The following is an 18055-nucleotide window of genomic DNA, read 5'->3' as shown; positions in this document are numbered from 1 at the left end:
TAAAGATGTTTTGTCTGTCAATAATAATATCAGTTAATAATTAATATGGTTAGGCTTCGTGTCCCCACACAAATCTCATCTTGAATTGCAATCCCCATAATCTCCATGTGTCAAAAGAGAGACCAGGTGGAGGTTATTGAATTATGGGGGCAGTTTCCTTCATGCTATTCTTATGATAGTGAGTGAGTCCTCATGAAATCTGATTGTTTTATAAGTAGTTCTTTCCCCTTTGCTCAGCACTTTTCCTCCCTGCTGTCTTGTGAAGAAGGTGCCTTGCTTCCCCTTCAACTTCTGTCATGATTGTAAGTTTCCTGAGGCTTCCCCAGCCATGCTAAATTGTGAGTCAGTTGAATCTCTTTCCTTCATAAATTACTCAGTCTCAGGCAGTTTTTTATACCCATATGAAATGGACTAATATGATAATATTCCTTTAAAAATGATTGTTTCCATGTTTATTCCATGTCCTGAATTTTACTGAATTATCTTAGTTATAAAAGTTTACCACAGATTTTCTTTGATTTTCCTTTTAAACAATTAAGTTATGTCTGATTATGACAGTTGTTTTCTTCTCAAATATATGCATGTTTTTCTTTATCTTTATGTACTAACTAAAAATCACTAGTAGATTTTTGACAAAACAGGGATGATAGGGATATCCAAGTCTTGTTCCTAATTTTAGCAGGAGTATTTTGCAGTTTCAGCCTGAGGTATGATATTGGACATAGGCATTTGCCAAATGTCTGTATCAGATTAAAGGAATTCCCTTTTATTGAATTTGCTAAACATTTCTCATTTTTGTATTTTGTTAAATACTTTCTTTGCAACTATTAAGATTATAATATTATTTTTCTTTCTTAATTTAATGTGTTTATATAGTTTGTGAATTTCCTAATATCATATTTTTTTCTATATAAGCACTATTTGCTGAAGATAAGTTGTTATTGCTTTTTTTAATTGCTAAAGTCAGTTTTCTAGAATATAATTTTACAATTCTTGCACCCGTGTTTGTAAATTTCATGATACAAAAATGTGAAATAAATAGATATGAAATGTTAATTGGATATAATTGATACTTATATAATATGCTTTCCAGCATCATCGGACAGTGCATGTTTAGTAAGTGCATTTGGAACACACCACTATGTGGGTATTCTGCTGTTACTGATTCATGGTGTTTTTCATCTCTTCTATTATCCTTGCATATTTTCGGTCTAATATTTTCAAATAGTTTTAAAGAAAGGATGTCACAGTATCTAATTACAATTGTAGCTTTGTCTTTCTTTTTTTCTGTTGGTTTTTGCTTCATACATTTTAAATCTTTTTTTTTTTTTTCAGTGCATATACATTTAGGATTATTATGTTTGTTGGTGAACTGGGCTTTTTATCATCATGTATGGTCCCTCTTTGTCCCTGGCAATGTCTCTGATATTTTTATTTTCAACTCTCTAGTTGGAAATGGCAGTGGTCCTGCTGTTTTTCTGAAGTTCACTTGCTGCTGGGCCAGAGGAATGACCATGCTTCACCTCACAATCTCTGTAGCTGGAGTGAGGGCATGGACCATCACTTCTTGTGGCATTAGAGCAAGGTGGTAATAATCAACACAGCTTTACCAATTGTTTCCTGATGCAACAGACGCTCTGTTTCTGTTTACTTTAGTTTATGATGAGTATGACCTGCAGCACTCCACCTCATTATGTCAGCAGGAGGATTTTCTAAGGGCTTTATTTTGGCCCGAGTTTGCTGGAGTTACTTTGCAGGTGCTGTAGCATTCAAGTGGGGATATACAGGAGACAAAAGATAATTAACCCCTCACCCCCCACCCAAACCAGAGGACTCACCACTGGGTTACCCTCTTAAGTACCAAGGTAACTAGCCTTCCAAGGTAACCTGCTTTTCTCCACCACTGAGAGCCTTCTGATAGTTTTGTATATTTTATTCCAGAGTTTTAATTGCAATTAGCAGGAACAATAGAATGGAATGCACTTATTCCATCTCATGTCAAATTGTAAGCCTCTCATAATCTTCATCTCCTGACTTGCCCTGACGCCTTCGGTGACTTTTTGGTATATCCTGTGGAACAATAGTGGAGCCAAGTGATGTACCCCTAAAGATACCAAGTTCTTAATTTCCTTTGTTCCTTTGGGTGTGTTTTTCCTTCTGCCTTGACTGTCTCCACATCTTGTCTAACTCCAACTCAATTCTCAAAGCTCACCTTGTGTCTCTTCCTCTGGTCGGCCTTCCATGTCCGTCTATGCTAGCTTGTACTATCTCTCATTCCCTTCATGTTTTTGTACTTGTTATTGTCATAATTCATATTATATGTTTTAATGTTGATTTTTAAAATTATTTGTTTTAATTATCATTCTTATTAAGCCACTTGTTATTTGAGGGTGACAAATGTGTATTTTATCGTTGTTTTACTGGTACTTTTTGGTATGTGGTTGGTATTGTCATTTATTGAATAAACAAATGAATGTGCCATTATTTAAATATATGTGACAGTAGCTTTGAAATATATGTGAATGTGAAAGTAAAATGTAGAAATCTTAATCTGGAGGTGTTTATGATCTCCGAAGAATAATTTTTTGAGGTAGCCAGACTACCTCTCTAGAGTCCTCTTCTCTGGACAGGGCATCTCTAAAAGAAAGGCAGCAGCCCCAGTCAGGGGCTTATAGATAAAACTCCTGTCTCTCTGGGACAGAGCACCTGGGTGAAGGGGTGGCTGTGGGTGCAGCTTCAGCAGACTTAAACGTTCCTCCCTGCCAGGTCTGAAGAGAGCAGTGCATTTCCTAGCACAGCGATTGAGCTCTGCTAAGGGACAGACTGCCTCCTCAAGTGGGTCCCTGACCCCCAAGCCTCCTGACAGGGAGACACCTCCCAGCAGGGGTTCACAGACACCTCATATGAGAGAGCACTGGCTGGCATCTGGTGGGTGCCCCTCTGGGAAGATGATTCTAGAGGAAGGAGCAGGCAGCAATCTGTGTTGTTCTGCAGCCTATGCTGGTGATACCCAGGCAAACAGGGTCTGTAGTGGACCCCCAGCAAACTCCAGCAGACCTGCAGAAGAGGGCCTGACTGTTAGAAGGAAAACTAACAAACAGAAAGCAATGAGATCAACATCAACAAAAAGGACAACCACACAAAACCCCATCTGAAGGTGACCAACAGCAAAGACTAAAGGTAGATAAATCCACAAAGATGAGGACAAACCAGTGCAAGAAGGCTGAAAATTCCAAAAACCAGCATGCCTCTTCTCCTTCAAAGTATCACAACTCCTTGCCAGCAAGGGAACCAAACTGGACAAAGAATGAGTTTGACAAATTAACTGAAGTAGGCTTCAGAAGGTGAGTAATAACAAACTCCTCCTAGCTAAAGGAGGAATGTTTCTAACCCAATACAAGGAAGCTAAGAACCTTGATAAAAGGTTAGAGGAATTACTAACTAGAATAACTGGTTTAGAGAAGAACATAAATGACCTGATGAAGCTGAGAACACAGCACAAAAGCTTTGTGAAGCATCCGCAAGTATCAGTAGCTGAATCAATCAAGCAGAAGAAAGGATATCAGAGATTGGATCAACTTAATGAAATATAGCTTGAAGAGAAGATTAGAGAAAAAAAGAATTAAAAGGAATGAACAAAGCCTCCAGAAAACATGGGACTATGTGAAAAGACCAAACCTACATTTGATTCGTGTATGTGAAAGTGACTAGAAGAATGGAAACAGGTTGAAAAACACACTTCAGGATATTATCTAGAAGAACATCCCCAACCTAGCAAGACAGGCCAACATTCAAATTCAGGAATACAGAGAACACCACAAAGATACTCCTTGAGAAGAGCAACCCCAAGACACATAATCATCATATTCAGCAAGGTTGAAATGAAGGAAAAAGTATTAAGGGCAGCCAAAGAGAAGGGTTGGATTACCCACAAAGGGAAGCCCATTAGAATAACAGTGGATCTCTCTACAGTAACCCTACAAGCCAGACGAGAGTGGGAGCCCATTTTCAACATTCTTAAAGAAAAGAATTTTCAACACAGCATTGCATATCTAGCCAAACTAAGCTTCATAAGTGAAGGAGAAATAAAATCCTTTAGAGACAAGCAAATGCTGAGGGATTTTGTCACCACCAGGCCTGCCTTACAAGAGCTCTTGAAGGAAGCACTAAATATGGAAAGGAAAAACTGGTACCAGCCACTGCAAAAACAACCCAAAATGTAAAGACCATTGACACTGTGAAGACACTGCATCAACTAATGGGCAAAATAATCAGCTAGCATTATAATGACAGGATCAAGTTCACATATAACAATATTAACCCTAAATGTAAATGGGCTAAATGCCCCAATTAAAAGGCACAGAGAGGCTAATTGTATAAAGTCAAGACCCATTGGTGTGCTGTATTCAGGAGACCAATCTCATGTGCAAAGGCACACATAGGCTCAAAATAAAGGGATGGAGGAAGATTTACCTAGCAAATGGAAAGCAAAAACCATAGGGGTTGCAATCCTAGTCTCTGATAAAACAGACTTTAAACCAAGAAAGATCAAAAGAGACAAAAAAGGGCATTGCATAATGGTAAACGGATCAATGCAACAAGAAGAATTAACTATCCTAAATATATATTCACCAAATGCAGGAGCACCCAGATTCATAAAGCAAGTTCTTAGAGACCTACAAAGAGACTTAGACTCCCACACAATAATAGTGGGAGACTTTAACACCCCACTGTCAATATTAGATCAACAAGACAGAAAATTAACAAGGATATTCAGGACCTGAACTCAGCTCTGGACCAAGCAGACCTAATAGACATCTCCAGAACTCTCCACCCCAAATCAATAGAATATACATTCTTCTCAGCACCACATTACACTTATTCTAAAATTGACCACAAAATTTGTAGCAAAACACTCCTCAGCAAATGCAAAAGAATGGAAATCATAGCAAACACTTTCTCAGACCACAGTGCAGTCAAATTAGAACTCAGAATTAAGAATCTCACTCAAAACTGCATAACTACATGGAAAATGAACAACCTGCTCCTGAATGAATAGTGGGTAAATAACAAAGTTAAGGTAGAAATAAGTAAGTTCTTTGAAATCAATGAGAACAAAGACACAACGTACCAGAAACTCTGGGACACAGCTAAAGCAATGTTTAAAGGGAAATTTATGGCACTAAATACGCACAGGAGAAAGCAGGAAATATCTAAAATCATCTCCCTAACATGACAATTAAAAGAACTAGAGAAGCAAGAGCAAACAAATTCAAAATACAAGAAATATCTAAGATCAGAGCAGAACTGAAGGAGACAGAGACATGAAAAACCCTCAAAAAAAAAAAATCAATGAATCCAGGAGCTGATTCACAAAAAGATCCACAAAATTGCTAGCCAGACTAATAAGAAGAAAAGAGAGAAGAATCAAGAAGATACAATAAAAAATGATAAAGGGGAGATCACTACTCATCCCACAGAAATACAAACTACCATCAAAGAATACTATACACACCTCTACCTAAATAAACTAGAAAATCTAGAAGAAATGGATAAAAATCTAGAAGAAATGTATAAACTCCTGGACACATACACCCTCCCAAGAGTGAACCAGGAAGAAGTCAAATCCCTGAATAGTTCTGAAATTTAGGCAGTAATTAATAGTCTACCACCTAAAAAAAGCCAAAGACCAGATGGGTTCACAGCCTTACCAGAGGTACAAAGAGGAGCTGGTACTATTCCTTCTCAAACAATTCCATAAACAGAAAAAGAAGGAGTCCTCTCTAACTCATTTTATAAGGCCAGCATCATTTTGATACCAAAACCCGGCAGAGACACAGGAAAAAAAGAAAATTTCAGGCCAATATCCCTGATGAACATTGATGCGAAAATCCTCAAGAAAATTCTGGCAAACCAAATCCAGCAGCACGTTAAAAAGCTTATCCACCACTATCAAGACAGCTTCATCTCTGTGATGCAAGGCTGGTTCAACATATGTAAATCAATAAATGTAATCCATCACAAAAAGAGAACCGGTGACAAAAACCACATGATTATCTCAATAGATGTAGAAAAGGCCTTCGATAAAATTCAGCACCGCTTCATGTTAAAAACTCTCAATAAACTAGGTACTGATGGAATGTATCTCAAAATATTAAGCGCTATTGATGACAAACTCACAGCCAATATCATACTGAACTGGCAAAAGCTGAGAGCATATCCTTTGAAAACCTGCACAGACAAGGATGTCTTCTCTCACACTCCTATTAAACATAGTAATGGAAGTTCTGGCCAGGGCAATCAGGCAAGAGAAAGAAATAAAGTGTATTCAGATAGGAAGAGAGGAAGAAAAATGATCTATTTGCAGATGACATGATTGTATATTTTTAAAAAACTGCATAGTTTCAGCCCAAAAACTCCTTAAGCTGATAAACAACTTCAGCTTAGTCTCAGGATACAAAAATCAATGTGCAAAAATCACAAGCATTCTTATACAACAATAATAGACAAACAGCCAAATCATGAGAAAAATGCCATTCACAGTTGCTACAAAGAGAATAAAATACCCAGGAATACAACTTACAAGGGATGTGAAGGGCCTCTTCAAGGAGAACTAAAAACCATTGCTCCTAGAAATAGAAGAGGACACAAACAAATGGAAAAACATTCCACGCTCATGGTTAGGAAGAGTCAATATTGTGAAAATGGCCATGCTGACCAAAGTAATTTATATATTCAATGTTATTCCCATCAAGCTTCCAATGACATTCTACACAGAATTAGAATAAACTACTTTAAATTTCATATGGAACTAAAAAAGAGCCCGTATAGTGAAGACAATACTAAGCAAAAAGAACAAAACTGGAAGCATCACACTACCTGACTTCAAACTATACTACAAGGCTACAGTAACCGAAACAGTATGGTACTGGTATCAAACAGATACATAGATCAGTGGAACAGAACTGAGGCCTCAGAAATAATACCACACATCTACAACAATCTGACCTTTGGTAAACCTGACAAAAACAAGCAATGAGGAAAAGATTCCATATTTAATAAATGGTATTGGGAAAACTGATTAGCCATATGCAGAAAACTGAAACTTGACTCCTTCCTTATATCTTATACAAAAGTTAACTCAAGATAGATAAATATTTAAATATAAGACCTAAAGCCATAAAAACCCTAGGAGAAAATTTAGGCAGTACCATTCAGGACATGGGCATGGGCAAAGACTTCATGCCAAAACTCCAAAAGCAATTGCAGCAAAAGCCAAACTTGACAAATGGGCTCTAATTAAACTAAAGAGCTTCTGCACAACAAAAGAAACTATCATCAAGTTAATCAGTCTACAGAATGGGAGAAAATTTTTGCAATATATTCACCTGTCAAAGGGCTAATATCCAAGAATACGTTTATACTGTTATAGGGATTGTAAATTAGTTCAACCATTGTGGAAAACAGTGTGATGATTCCTTAAAGATCTAGAACCAGAGATACCATCTGACCCAGCATTTCCATTACTGGGTATATGCCCAAAGAATCATAAATAATTCTACTATAAAGACACATGTATATGTATATTTATTGCAGCACTAGTCACAATAGCAAAGACTTGGAACCAACCTAAATGCCCATCAAAGTTAGACTGGACAAAGAAAATGTGGCACACATACACCATGGAATACTATGCAGCCATAAAAATGAATGAGTTTATGTCCTTTGCAGGGACATGGATGAAGCTGGAAACCATCATTCTCAGCAAACTAACACAAGAACAGAAAACCAAACTCTGCATGTTCTCAGTCATAAATGGTAGTCGAACAATGAGAACATATGGACACAGAGAGGGGAATATCACACACCTGGGCCTGTAGCAGGGTGGGGGGCAAGGGGAGGGATAGCATTAGGAGAAATATGTAATGTAGATGACCGGTTGATGGGTGCAGCAAACTACCATCGCATATGTATATCTGTGTAACAATCCTGCACGTTCTGCACATATATTCCAGAACTTAAAAGTGTATAAAAATTTTCTCTGAATAGTAAAATAGATAATACTGTCTTGTGTATATATTCTCAACTTCATTGCCCTTTCTTTACTTCGTCCTCTATCCATGAACAAAAACTCTAATACAATATCAACTAAATTCTAAGGTTTCTTTTAACACTGCTGTCGAAAAACATGCAAATATACTAACTGGTCTCACTTCAGATATATGTTCACCAATCTCATACTGTTGCAGCTTCTTCATTCCTGTTGTTCAGCTAGTGGGAATGAGTGGCACCCAACGGGTTTTTTTGCTCCTGTTGCTCAGTGAGCAGGAAGGAATGGTGCTCAGTTATGTTTTTGCTCCCGTTGTTCAGTGAGTGGGATGAAGGGTTATATCTCTTTTGTTCCTGCTACCCACAGCTTGGTGAATAGGAGGGTTACAGATCTTTTGTTTCCACCATGCACAGCTTGGTGAGTGCTGAGTTCCTGTCTCATGACCAAGAGGAATAAAGTATGGGGACACCAGAGAGTGAGTAAGTTAGAGAAGAATTCTGTTGAGCAACAGAAGGAAAGCTCTTGGTGTAGGGTACTCTGAAAGTGCTCTGTGAGGCTGACTCTGGGGTTTTTGTGGGCTTAGAATGGGGGGTTACTACTTACTAATTGGTCCATGAGTGGTCTCGGGGAAAAGCAGCATTCAATTAGTAAAAAGACATCATACAGAAGGAACCAGTCAAGAGAGAGTGGGTGAGTTGGGTATAGAAGTTCTCACTCTGGTTGTGGACTCTATCCAGAACTGGCAGTTCAGTTTTCAGGTTTCAGGCTATCTTTGGCTCGATGGTTGGCTTTCACTGGGACCTGTCCCTGTCTGCTTAGGAATTTGTCTTTCTCCTATTGCTATCAATACTGTATTTCCTCATTTCATTTACTTTCCCTCTTTTTGATGACTATTGTAGGTCTTTCCTCTGCTGTTACATTTCCCAATCCCTCATCCTCCATTCTCTTTCTCAGCTGATGGTCTTTCCGATTTTATTGAGAAAACAGAAAAAATCAAAAGGGAGCTCCCATATGATCCCATCACATTTCCCTTACTGCTCTCTGTTCAATATTGTCTCCTCTCTGCATGTTGTGTATACTCAATCTTTGTGTTTTTTCCGCAAGATATCATCACCTTTCACCTACCTCAGGAGATAGTTCTAAAATTCCTCCTCCCTCTTCTCTCTTATCAATTCTTTTCTACTAATGTTTTTATCAATTGGCATAAAATGTGCTATTTTCCCAATCCAAAAATGAAGTTTTCTTACATGTCTTTGTCATACTTATTCTTCATGCTAATTTGTCATTTATCTGTATTTATTAATAAAGTGATAAATTATTCAAATTGATTTATAGTCAATCATGTTGTCATTTCTTTATACCATAATAGAGTAGTTAATTAATGCAGCATAAAAACTTATTTTCAAGTTACATACATTTATGCATTAACTTGAGACATATTTTAAATTTTAACGTTTTATGTCCTGTACCCGACTTAGCTAAGAAGTTCAGAGCATATTTCACCATTAAGTTACGTGTTTAAGTTCCAGGTAAATTATTCATTCATAACCTCCCAAAAATATATCATCATGATTTTTGAAATTCTAAAGAGAAAAATGTAATCTCCTAGTTAAGTGGAAAATTCCGTAGTTGGTTTCTGTTAAACTTTCATTCTAAGGAGGTTTAAACAGAAACATTTTGTGTAGAAGTCTAAATTTTCTTTCTTTATAGTAATTCACATTCATTGATTGGTATTCTTATTAGTCACTTGAATTGATTAATACTCCTAATTTTGTTATAGATTTCAACTTTATATTTTTATAAAGTTGATTTTTGACATTAGGATTGATTATTACCGTACACAAGATACATAGTACTGATCTAGTATTTCCAACTCTAATAAATAAGAAGAAAATAAGAAGAGAGAAAATCATAGTTGAATTCCTGGCCACGAATTTGGTTGGACATATTTGTGGCAAATGCTGGAGTTTATATAGGCAGAAAAATGTCTGTAGGTCTGGGGCATTGCAGCCTTTACTCAGGACTGCTCAAGGATCTGAAGTCACCCAGTTCCTATCTCCTAAAGGGCATTTATTTCCTGACTTCTTAATGCTTAGTTTCAGTCTTAAAAAAAGATACTTGTGCAAATTTGTGGAAGTAGTTTTAAAGTGCTTGCTTTTCCTTAGTGATTTTTTTTTTCTTAATTCCAAATAGATATTCTCTTTCTCAAGACTGCAGCCCTACTTTTGAGTCTCACTCAGCTGCATTTGCCCAAGGTGATCACTACTTGCTCTTTTAAACATTGTATTTACTTGATGTCCATAGCACTAAATTCTGGGTTTCTTTTTCTCTCATGGAGTACCCATTTCTCCATCTCCTTGGCAGTTTCTTTTCAGGATCTAATTGTTTAACATTGTTCAGCTTTGGGGTAATCTCTTGGACCGCTTGCCTATCTACAAAGACGATTTCTTGCCTTCATGGCTTTCAATCCCATGTAATTGCTGATGACTTACAAATTGTAATCTACTACACATGCTCCTGAGCTTGACCTAACATCTGGCCATTCAATAAGTTTCTCAAACTTAACATATTTAAAATTAAACTCCTAATTATTCCCCCAAGTTCCATTGCAGTCAAACCTATTCTCCATTTAAGTTAATGGTGATTTTTGCTTGGTCTTAGAATAAAACAAAAAACAAATAAAACTTTGCCTTTCTTTCTTACAAAGGCTACATTATTTTATTTAGCTAATCTTGTTTGCTGTACCTTCAAAATACATTCCCTGTATTTGACCACTTCCTGTGACTGTCACTGCTATTACCCTGGCCTCCATTACCTCCTGCCTGTATTACTGCCATAGCCTCTATGAGAGAATCACAGTTAAGACTTGTTCTTGCTTTGAGGATTTTGGGCTTGTCCTCTCTGCCTGGAATATATTTTTTTCTGGTAAACTCCATGGCTTATTTATTTACTATCTAAATTCTCTGAATGTTTCTTCTCAAAACTGGAAGCATACTCCTATCTAACAGCAATTTCTCTCTGCTACACTGGTTTATTCTTGTCCAAAAGACTGATGTTTATTCAGTAGATTATAAGTTTCAAGAGGACAGACATTTTTATTTTTTATTATATTTCCAGGGCCTAGAATATACTGGCACACTGAATTTTCCTCTGCATTTTTTTGGCAGTCAGATGAAAATTGGAACTATGACCTATAGCATAATTCTCATTATCAGATATAAGGATGCCTATCAATTCTTATACAAAATGTTGCCTTACACTAAATTATACAAGAAATATATAGGGTTAATCCTATAAAGTATGCAAGTAAGCATAGGAATAATGCCTGAATAGTTTTAAAAATAAATTCAGTTATTGTAATTCTATCTGTATGTTCTGTATTAATACTTTTTAATGGTTAAGTGTATAGCATGAAAGATATGTATTCTAAAGACAGAAGTCATCTCTATTTCTTTAAAATAATTTGAAATAATTTTTATAAAGGTAGCAGTTTAATGTTATGAGCAATACATCACCCTCATGTAATATGCATAGTCACTCATGACCTATAACATGTAAATGTTTCACCTTGGTTTCAGCATTATGTATGGACAAAATTAAGAATATCTTTTCCCAGAATCATTGTGAATAAAGGTCATACCTGTAAAATGATGTTTATCATAGAATCTGTATCACAGAATTTTAAAATTACTAAAAGTAGAAGTGACCGTGATAGAAAACCAAATAAATGCATTACAGTATATGATGAAATATTACTTAACCATCAAAGTTTATATTTTCAAAGAATTTTGAGTTTATGAAAGTTATAGTTTTATGAAAATCTCTATCTTTATAGCTACAGAATTCTAATCGGAATAAAATGCACCAAAATTTTAACTGTATTTCCCTCTAGTTATAAAATTATAGATAATTATATTTTTATTCTCTTTTGTATAGTTTCCAGAATGTCTATAATGTTTTGTTGTAGTTTTATAATAGCATCAGAAATAATAAACATAATTTTTAAGGGATTAGTACTTCTTCCATAACTATGTTTTGCTTTCTGTTGATTGATGACAAAAATTTATGTTTTGTTAGACTTGAATAGACCACTAGTATTTAATGATAATCATTTTTAATTTCAGTGTACAATATATTGTAACCTAACTTTTGCTTTTTAGACAGTTTTTAAAGTACATCTCAGGATTGTACTTTTTCTCCCCACTACAGACAGCCTTTTGATTGATTATCAGTTTACCTTCAGCTTATTACAGGAAGATGATCGCCACCATACTGCCATAAACTTTATAGCAAACCCAGAACAGGTGAGGAAAGTGTGTTATCTTTTAAAGTATAATTATACTAGTGTCAATGGACACAAGTTTTTTTTTTTTTTCATCTTTCATTGTGATTTTACCTCTTGTCAGAATTATCACATTGTAGGGCCATTGTAGAAACTACTAATCCTGATAATTTTTTCTGTCTACGTGATTCAATAACTTGTGAGTTTGATATTACAGATTTTGCAAGTATACATATATATATATATATTTGATATTACAGATTTGCAAGTATATATATATATATATATATATATATATTTTTTTTTTTTTTTTTTTTTTTTTTAAGACCGAGTCTCACTTTGTCCCCCAGGCTGGAATGCAGTAGCTCCATCTCAGCTCACTACAGCCTCCGCCTATCAAGTTCAAGCAATTCTTCTGCTTTACCCTCCCGAGTAGCTGAGATTACAGGCGTGCACTTGCATGCCCGGCTAATTTCTGTGTTTTTAGTAGAGACGGGGTTTCACCGTATTGGCCAGGCTGGTCTCGAACTCCTCACCTTTCCTGCCTTGGCTTCCCAAAGTGCTAGGATTACGGGCATGAGCCACCGTGCCCAGCCAATAGCCCTATATTTTAAATTTTATATTATTTCTCTCTTTATATATTCTTGTAACAAAATTTATGCCTATAATTATACAAACACAGATTGTTCTTATTTTAAAAATAAAACCCATGAATTCAAAGCATACTATATTAAATATATTTTCCTTTTTTTAATACTATTTCATAGTAATAGGTTTTTACTGTCTTTTTACTAAGTCCATACTTTGAGTTATGTGAATCATGGCTTCTTTAATGAAATTATCACATCATTGATATAATTGTATGAGCTTTTGAAGTTTAAAATATGAAAGATTAATTGTATTTTTTTAATATCAATCCATCAATTCAGTAAAACACTCTTAGGTTGTCTAGAAATAACACACATATATTGCTATACATCTGAGACTTTATTAAGTTTAAAATCCTGAGAATGGAAATGTCAACCATAGAGTTTAGTTGGGTTGAATTTTAGTTCTTTTAAAACTAACACTCCTATATTTTAAATGAAGTTATGTTAAATATAAGTAATATTCTTGTGATGAATTAATCCATATTGTTAAAATCCATGTCATGTATTTGATGGTTTTTCAAATAGGTGAAACTTCTAAATATATTAACATCTTGACATTTTCCAGCTTCTTTCCTTTTAATATAGTTCATTGGACTTGCTGATAAATAATATAATTTATTAAATTTTTCTTTTCCAGTAAAATAGCATTCTGCCTCACCCCTCACCAAAAAAAGAACAGTTCATTTTACATTTTATGTTACTCTTCATTCCCTAGACTTTAAGAAAGACTATATTCTTGGGGAATGCATTTAAAGTTTGATTTTTAAATAAGGAGTTCAAAGATATTTTGTTTCAAATACAAGCCTTCCTTTCCTGATTATCTGTTTCTATAAAGATATATTAATAATCTCAGAAACTACATTTATAAACATGATAAAGTTTTTATACTTGCATTATAATTACCATTGATTTTTTATTGTAGTAAAATATACATAATGTAAAATGTATTTTAATCAATTTAGGTGTATAATTCAATGGCATTAAGTATATTTACAGTGTTGTGCAATCATCACCATCATCCACATATGAAACTTTCATCATCCCTAACAGAATCTCTGCATTTATTAAGCAATAATGTCTCATTACACACTTCTTGGCAGCCCCTTTATTCTACTCTCCGTCGCTATGAATTGACTTACTCTAGGTACCTAATATAAGTATCATACTTTGTCCTTTTGTATCTGGGTTATTTCACTTAGCATGTTTCCAAGGTTCATCCATGTTGTAGCATGTATCAGAAGTCAGTCTTTACCTTTGGCTTCTTGATTGTTAGTAATAATTCTAAACCTGTGAGGTTGTTTGAAGATCTAAAAAATGTAATGTAAGAGGGATGTCTGACTCAAAATTTGAAAATGAATGTATTCCTCCTCAGTATTATCCATAGTGTCCTATACTTATGTCCAGATTAGCCACAATTCTAGTTTGCTTCTGCCTTCCCCGTTTTCTCCTTTAATTTCCAGCAATTCAAAGTGCTTTCCAATGTCCCAGCTTTGTTTTACTTTCTACTATCTTGTCCAGTTGAAGCCAAGAAACCAGACATGTGTTCTGTGAAATTTAAGGATGCAAAACTGTCATGAGAGGCATCACTAAGAATGCTTATATTATCATTTTGTGCAACCCCCTTTAATTAAAGATATATTCACCTGGGAATAATCTCTGAAATTATTATGTATTATTGGCCAAGGCTTCTTATTCTGTAAGAAAATAATAATAAAAAGTAGATACCTTAATTATGTATACATTTCCTACATTTTGACAGATTTAATTTTAACTCACTAGTCATCACTTCTAGCTAGTGCTTTCATGTGAACAATTTCTGGATAGGTTTCTGTATAACATTATTTTGTCAAACTTATCCATATTTAACCAACAATGTTCTCAGTCACTGATTTTATTGTTTACTGGGATAACTACAGTGTCACTTTTTCAGTACAGCTTTTTAAACCCTAAATGCTTTTTATATGGCCTTAGTTACGGTACCATATAATTCAGCAATGTCTAAACTTGGAATTGATAGAGAATGAACTAAAAGTTCAAAAACAGTTTTATAGGTTTTTTTATATCAATTGGAAATTTTGTGTGACCTTTTAGCAAAAACAGTTATGCTAATATTAATCTCATCAAGCATAAGGTATACATAATTAAGAAGAGGCAATTTCAAGAGAAAAGAAAGATTTAAGCTTCCTTAAGAGTACAATGTTTTCACCATGCTTTACTTTCATAAAAAAGTTATTTTGGAACCACTTCATTAATAGTAAAATATCCACTCCTCAGAGCATTTTTTTTTTTTTATTTTGTTTTGTTTCATTTTTTGAGTTCCCAGTCCTCTGGGTGAAGATGAAGATGAAGATGAAGAAAGAGGAGAAAAAGAATATACCATGTCACTACGCCTAATATTGATAACAACATAACAACACTACAATTATAAGCACTATGGGCTGAAACCAAAGTTTTATCAGAAATTACTTCATTTAATGCTCATAAGAGCTGCTTGAGGGAGGTAATTATATCCCCATTTTAGAGATTAGAAAAGTGTTTTTTGGAAAGGAAAAGTAATTTCCCCCTAATCAATCAGCCTGTACATTAAAGACCTAAGATTTCAAAGGTTATCTGACTCTTCACTAATTCTTTTCATTGCTTCATGAAAATTATTTACTGAATATAAAAGTGTTATTGGATTCAAGTCTGTTTAGTTTATTATGATGATATAAATCAATATTTGCTACCACATATTTCATTTAATATCTGGATTTTCCTTAGGACTACCTTATGTATATTTTGAAGTGTATTTTGTATACAACAACTGAATAACACAATCTATTGAACAGATCTATCTGCATGCTGAAATAAAAGTATTCTGCATTTATTGCTACAGTCAGAGTTACTCAATTGTTTTTCTGGCCCTCCATTGAATTTATACCAACTCTGTATTCACTTATATCTTAAAAGAAATAGGAAAATCCCAACATGTTTGACATTTTGTGGCATGTGCTGCAGAAGGGTTCTTAACAGCTTGTCAATAGAATTCAGTATCAATTGATAATCAATAGAAAGTAAGAAGGAAGTTCCTTCTTACATTCGTGGCCATTTATAAATATCACTATGATGCATAATGCAATATCCTTCTGAATTACTTTATGTATAATTAAATCCAAAGTTTTATTTATCTTTGACTCCTTCAAATTTTCAAATGCTCTCTCCATAATATTACTATGCACTACCCTGAAAAATATGCATGACAATCACTCAACCTTAAAACAAATTTTATTTTACATTCTCTTTCAAGATGATCATTCTTCTTGAAATCTTATTTGCCTCCTGGAAACTGTGAGAATATCATTTGATGGATATGGAACACTGTTACTAGTTCTTCGTAGAGGCTAAGCTGTACTTCCATGTAGAGAAATCATTAAGAGTAGATGTTATTTGGAGGTGTAAGATTGGGGATTACACATCTTTCAAATGGGGTAGCCATCCCACATCATCGAGCAGCCTTTACCTTTTGTGATGTTCCTTATTTCTCCTGCTGTTCATGAGGAAAAGGCCATTTGTTTGTCAGTTTTCCCCTAAGACTGTTATATCAGAAAAGGAGAATTTAGTTGCTTCCATATTTACTTTCTCCTACAAGCCACTCAGAATTGGGAAGGTTTTTTTTCTATTGGCTTACCTGCTTTATCATTTAGAAAAATAGTTAAAACTAATAAATTAACGTATTTCCTATCTTTTACTCTATTTCACTAGCTACATCTTAGCAGTATAGATTTTTCTACAAGTCTTTGTAGAGAATATGTAAAATAAAGCAGTATCTGAAGCTAAACTTACCCATTATGACCATCATTCTTTGCCTTTCCACAAGAACAAATAGTTGTAAACATACCTACTTTCTGCTCCTTACCTCTTAGAGTAAGAAAATCACAGTAACATTTAAAAATCTCTTAGGCATATTTCCCTGAAATTAAATGGAAGGAGTCTGTACTCTACTAAGAGTCTGTACCCAAGAAGTGGGTTGACTGACATAAAATTAAATTCTCAGTGTTCCTCTGTATAGCTATGGAAACAATGTGATCTGCTGGTTTTTTGGAGTAGGTTCATCATTTTTACCTGAAAGTTTTAGTTTATGTAATTTTCCCACTAGAAAATATGGGTATAATAATAAAATTATACACCTAACAAGAAGTCTTTTAACAAAATAATCTTATATTGTTATAAAATTACTTGGGACTAATCCAAACCTATATCATTTAAACTCAGCAAAAAGAATCAAAATACAAATACTCAATTTAAACTAAGCTTAGTTTACAACGAAGCAAAGAGGACTCATATAAAAATATTAAATTACAGGAGCCTCTGGCTTACATATAAAAGGCCAAATTATGATAAAAAAAAAATGAGAAACTTGAAATCTACTTTTGAATTTATTACACATTTTTTCATTAAAATGTATAAATGGCATCTACATATATTCAGCTGAATATTTACAAAAATGTATAGAGTTTAAGAAATAAAACAGACGTAATTAAATCAGTAGACTAAATCATATATATCTGGTGTAATTTTTATTTTTTAACCTTAGTATTTTCTTTTCTGATAGTCAAACAAAAATCTGGATATATCAATTAATGCGTCAAACAACTTTAATCTCAACATTACGTGGTCTGTCGGCTCAACAGGTAAAAAAATGTTGATGTTATACCTCCTTTACATGTGTTCCTATCTGGAAGTTGTTCTAACATTATCTTCTACTGTTAATTAAATGAAATTTAAAAAATGTTATATGCCATTATTATTTTGCTGTTACTGATAAAAATAATAAGTAGAGAAAAGAGAGCTTCATTACTTTCATTTTATAAATGTTATTGCTATCTGTTTTCTATATCAAAGGTATACTATTGCATAAATGTGCTGGAAGTTGTTTCTTTTTTTAATAGAAAATTCATGGATTCTTAGGAGTTTATATTTTATTTCTGAAAATTAAGTCATTGTGCTATTTTCATAGGTAGAATATTATGGATACATAGAATTCAAGAGTTAAGAGATCTTTTGCAATTCCAGAATTTATATATTACATTTAAA

General features: G+C 34.3%; 1 protein-coding gene across 3 annotated transcripts in view; it reads left to right on the top strand.

Annotated features, from left to right (window-relative positions):
- The window catches only part of ATRNL1 (attractin like 1), an 811501-nt gene that overhangs the window by 329893 nt on the left and 463553 nt on the right, over positions 1-18055 (top strand). For all 3 annotated transcript variants that reach the window (XM_064373808.1, XM_021676929.2, XM_064373807.1), the window contains 2 exons: positions 12260-12354; positions 17574-17652. In XM_064373808.1, coding sequence (XP_064229878.1) covers positions 12260-12354; positions 17574-17652 — 174 coding nt within the window. The remainder of the gene's footprint in view (positions 1-12259; positions 12355-17573; positions 17653-18055) is intronic.

This window comes from Aotus nancymaae, unplaced genomic scaffold (genome assembly GCF_030222135.1).
Source record: "Aotus nancymaae isolate 86718 unplaced genomic scaffold, 86718_ANA_hifiasm-v0.15.2.pri h1tg000010l, whole genome shotgun sequence".
NCBI classification, from domain to species: domain Eukaryota; kingdom Metazoa; phylum Chordata; class Mammalia; order Primates; family Aotidae; genus Aotus; species Aotus nancymaae.
Note: the sequence above shows the minus strand (reverse complement) of the source record. Positions and strands in the feature narration are given on the sequence as shown.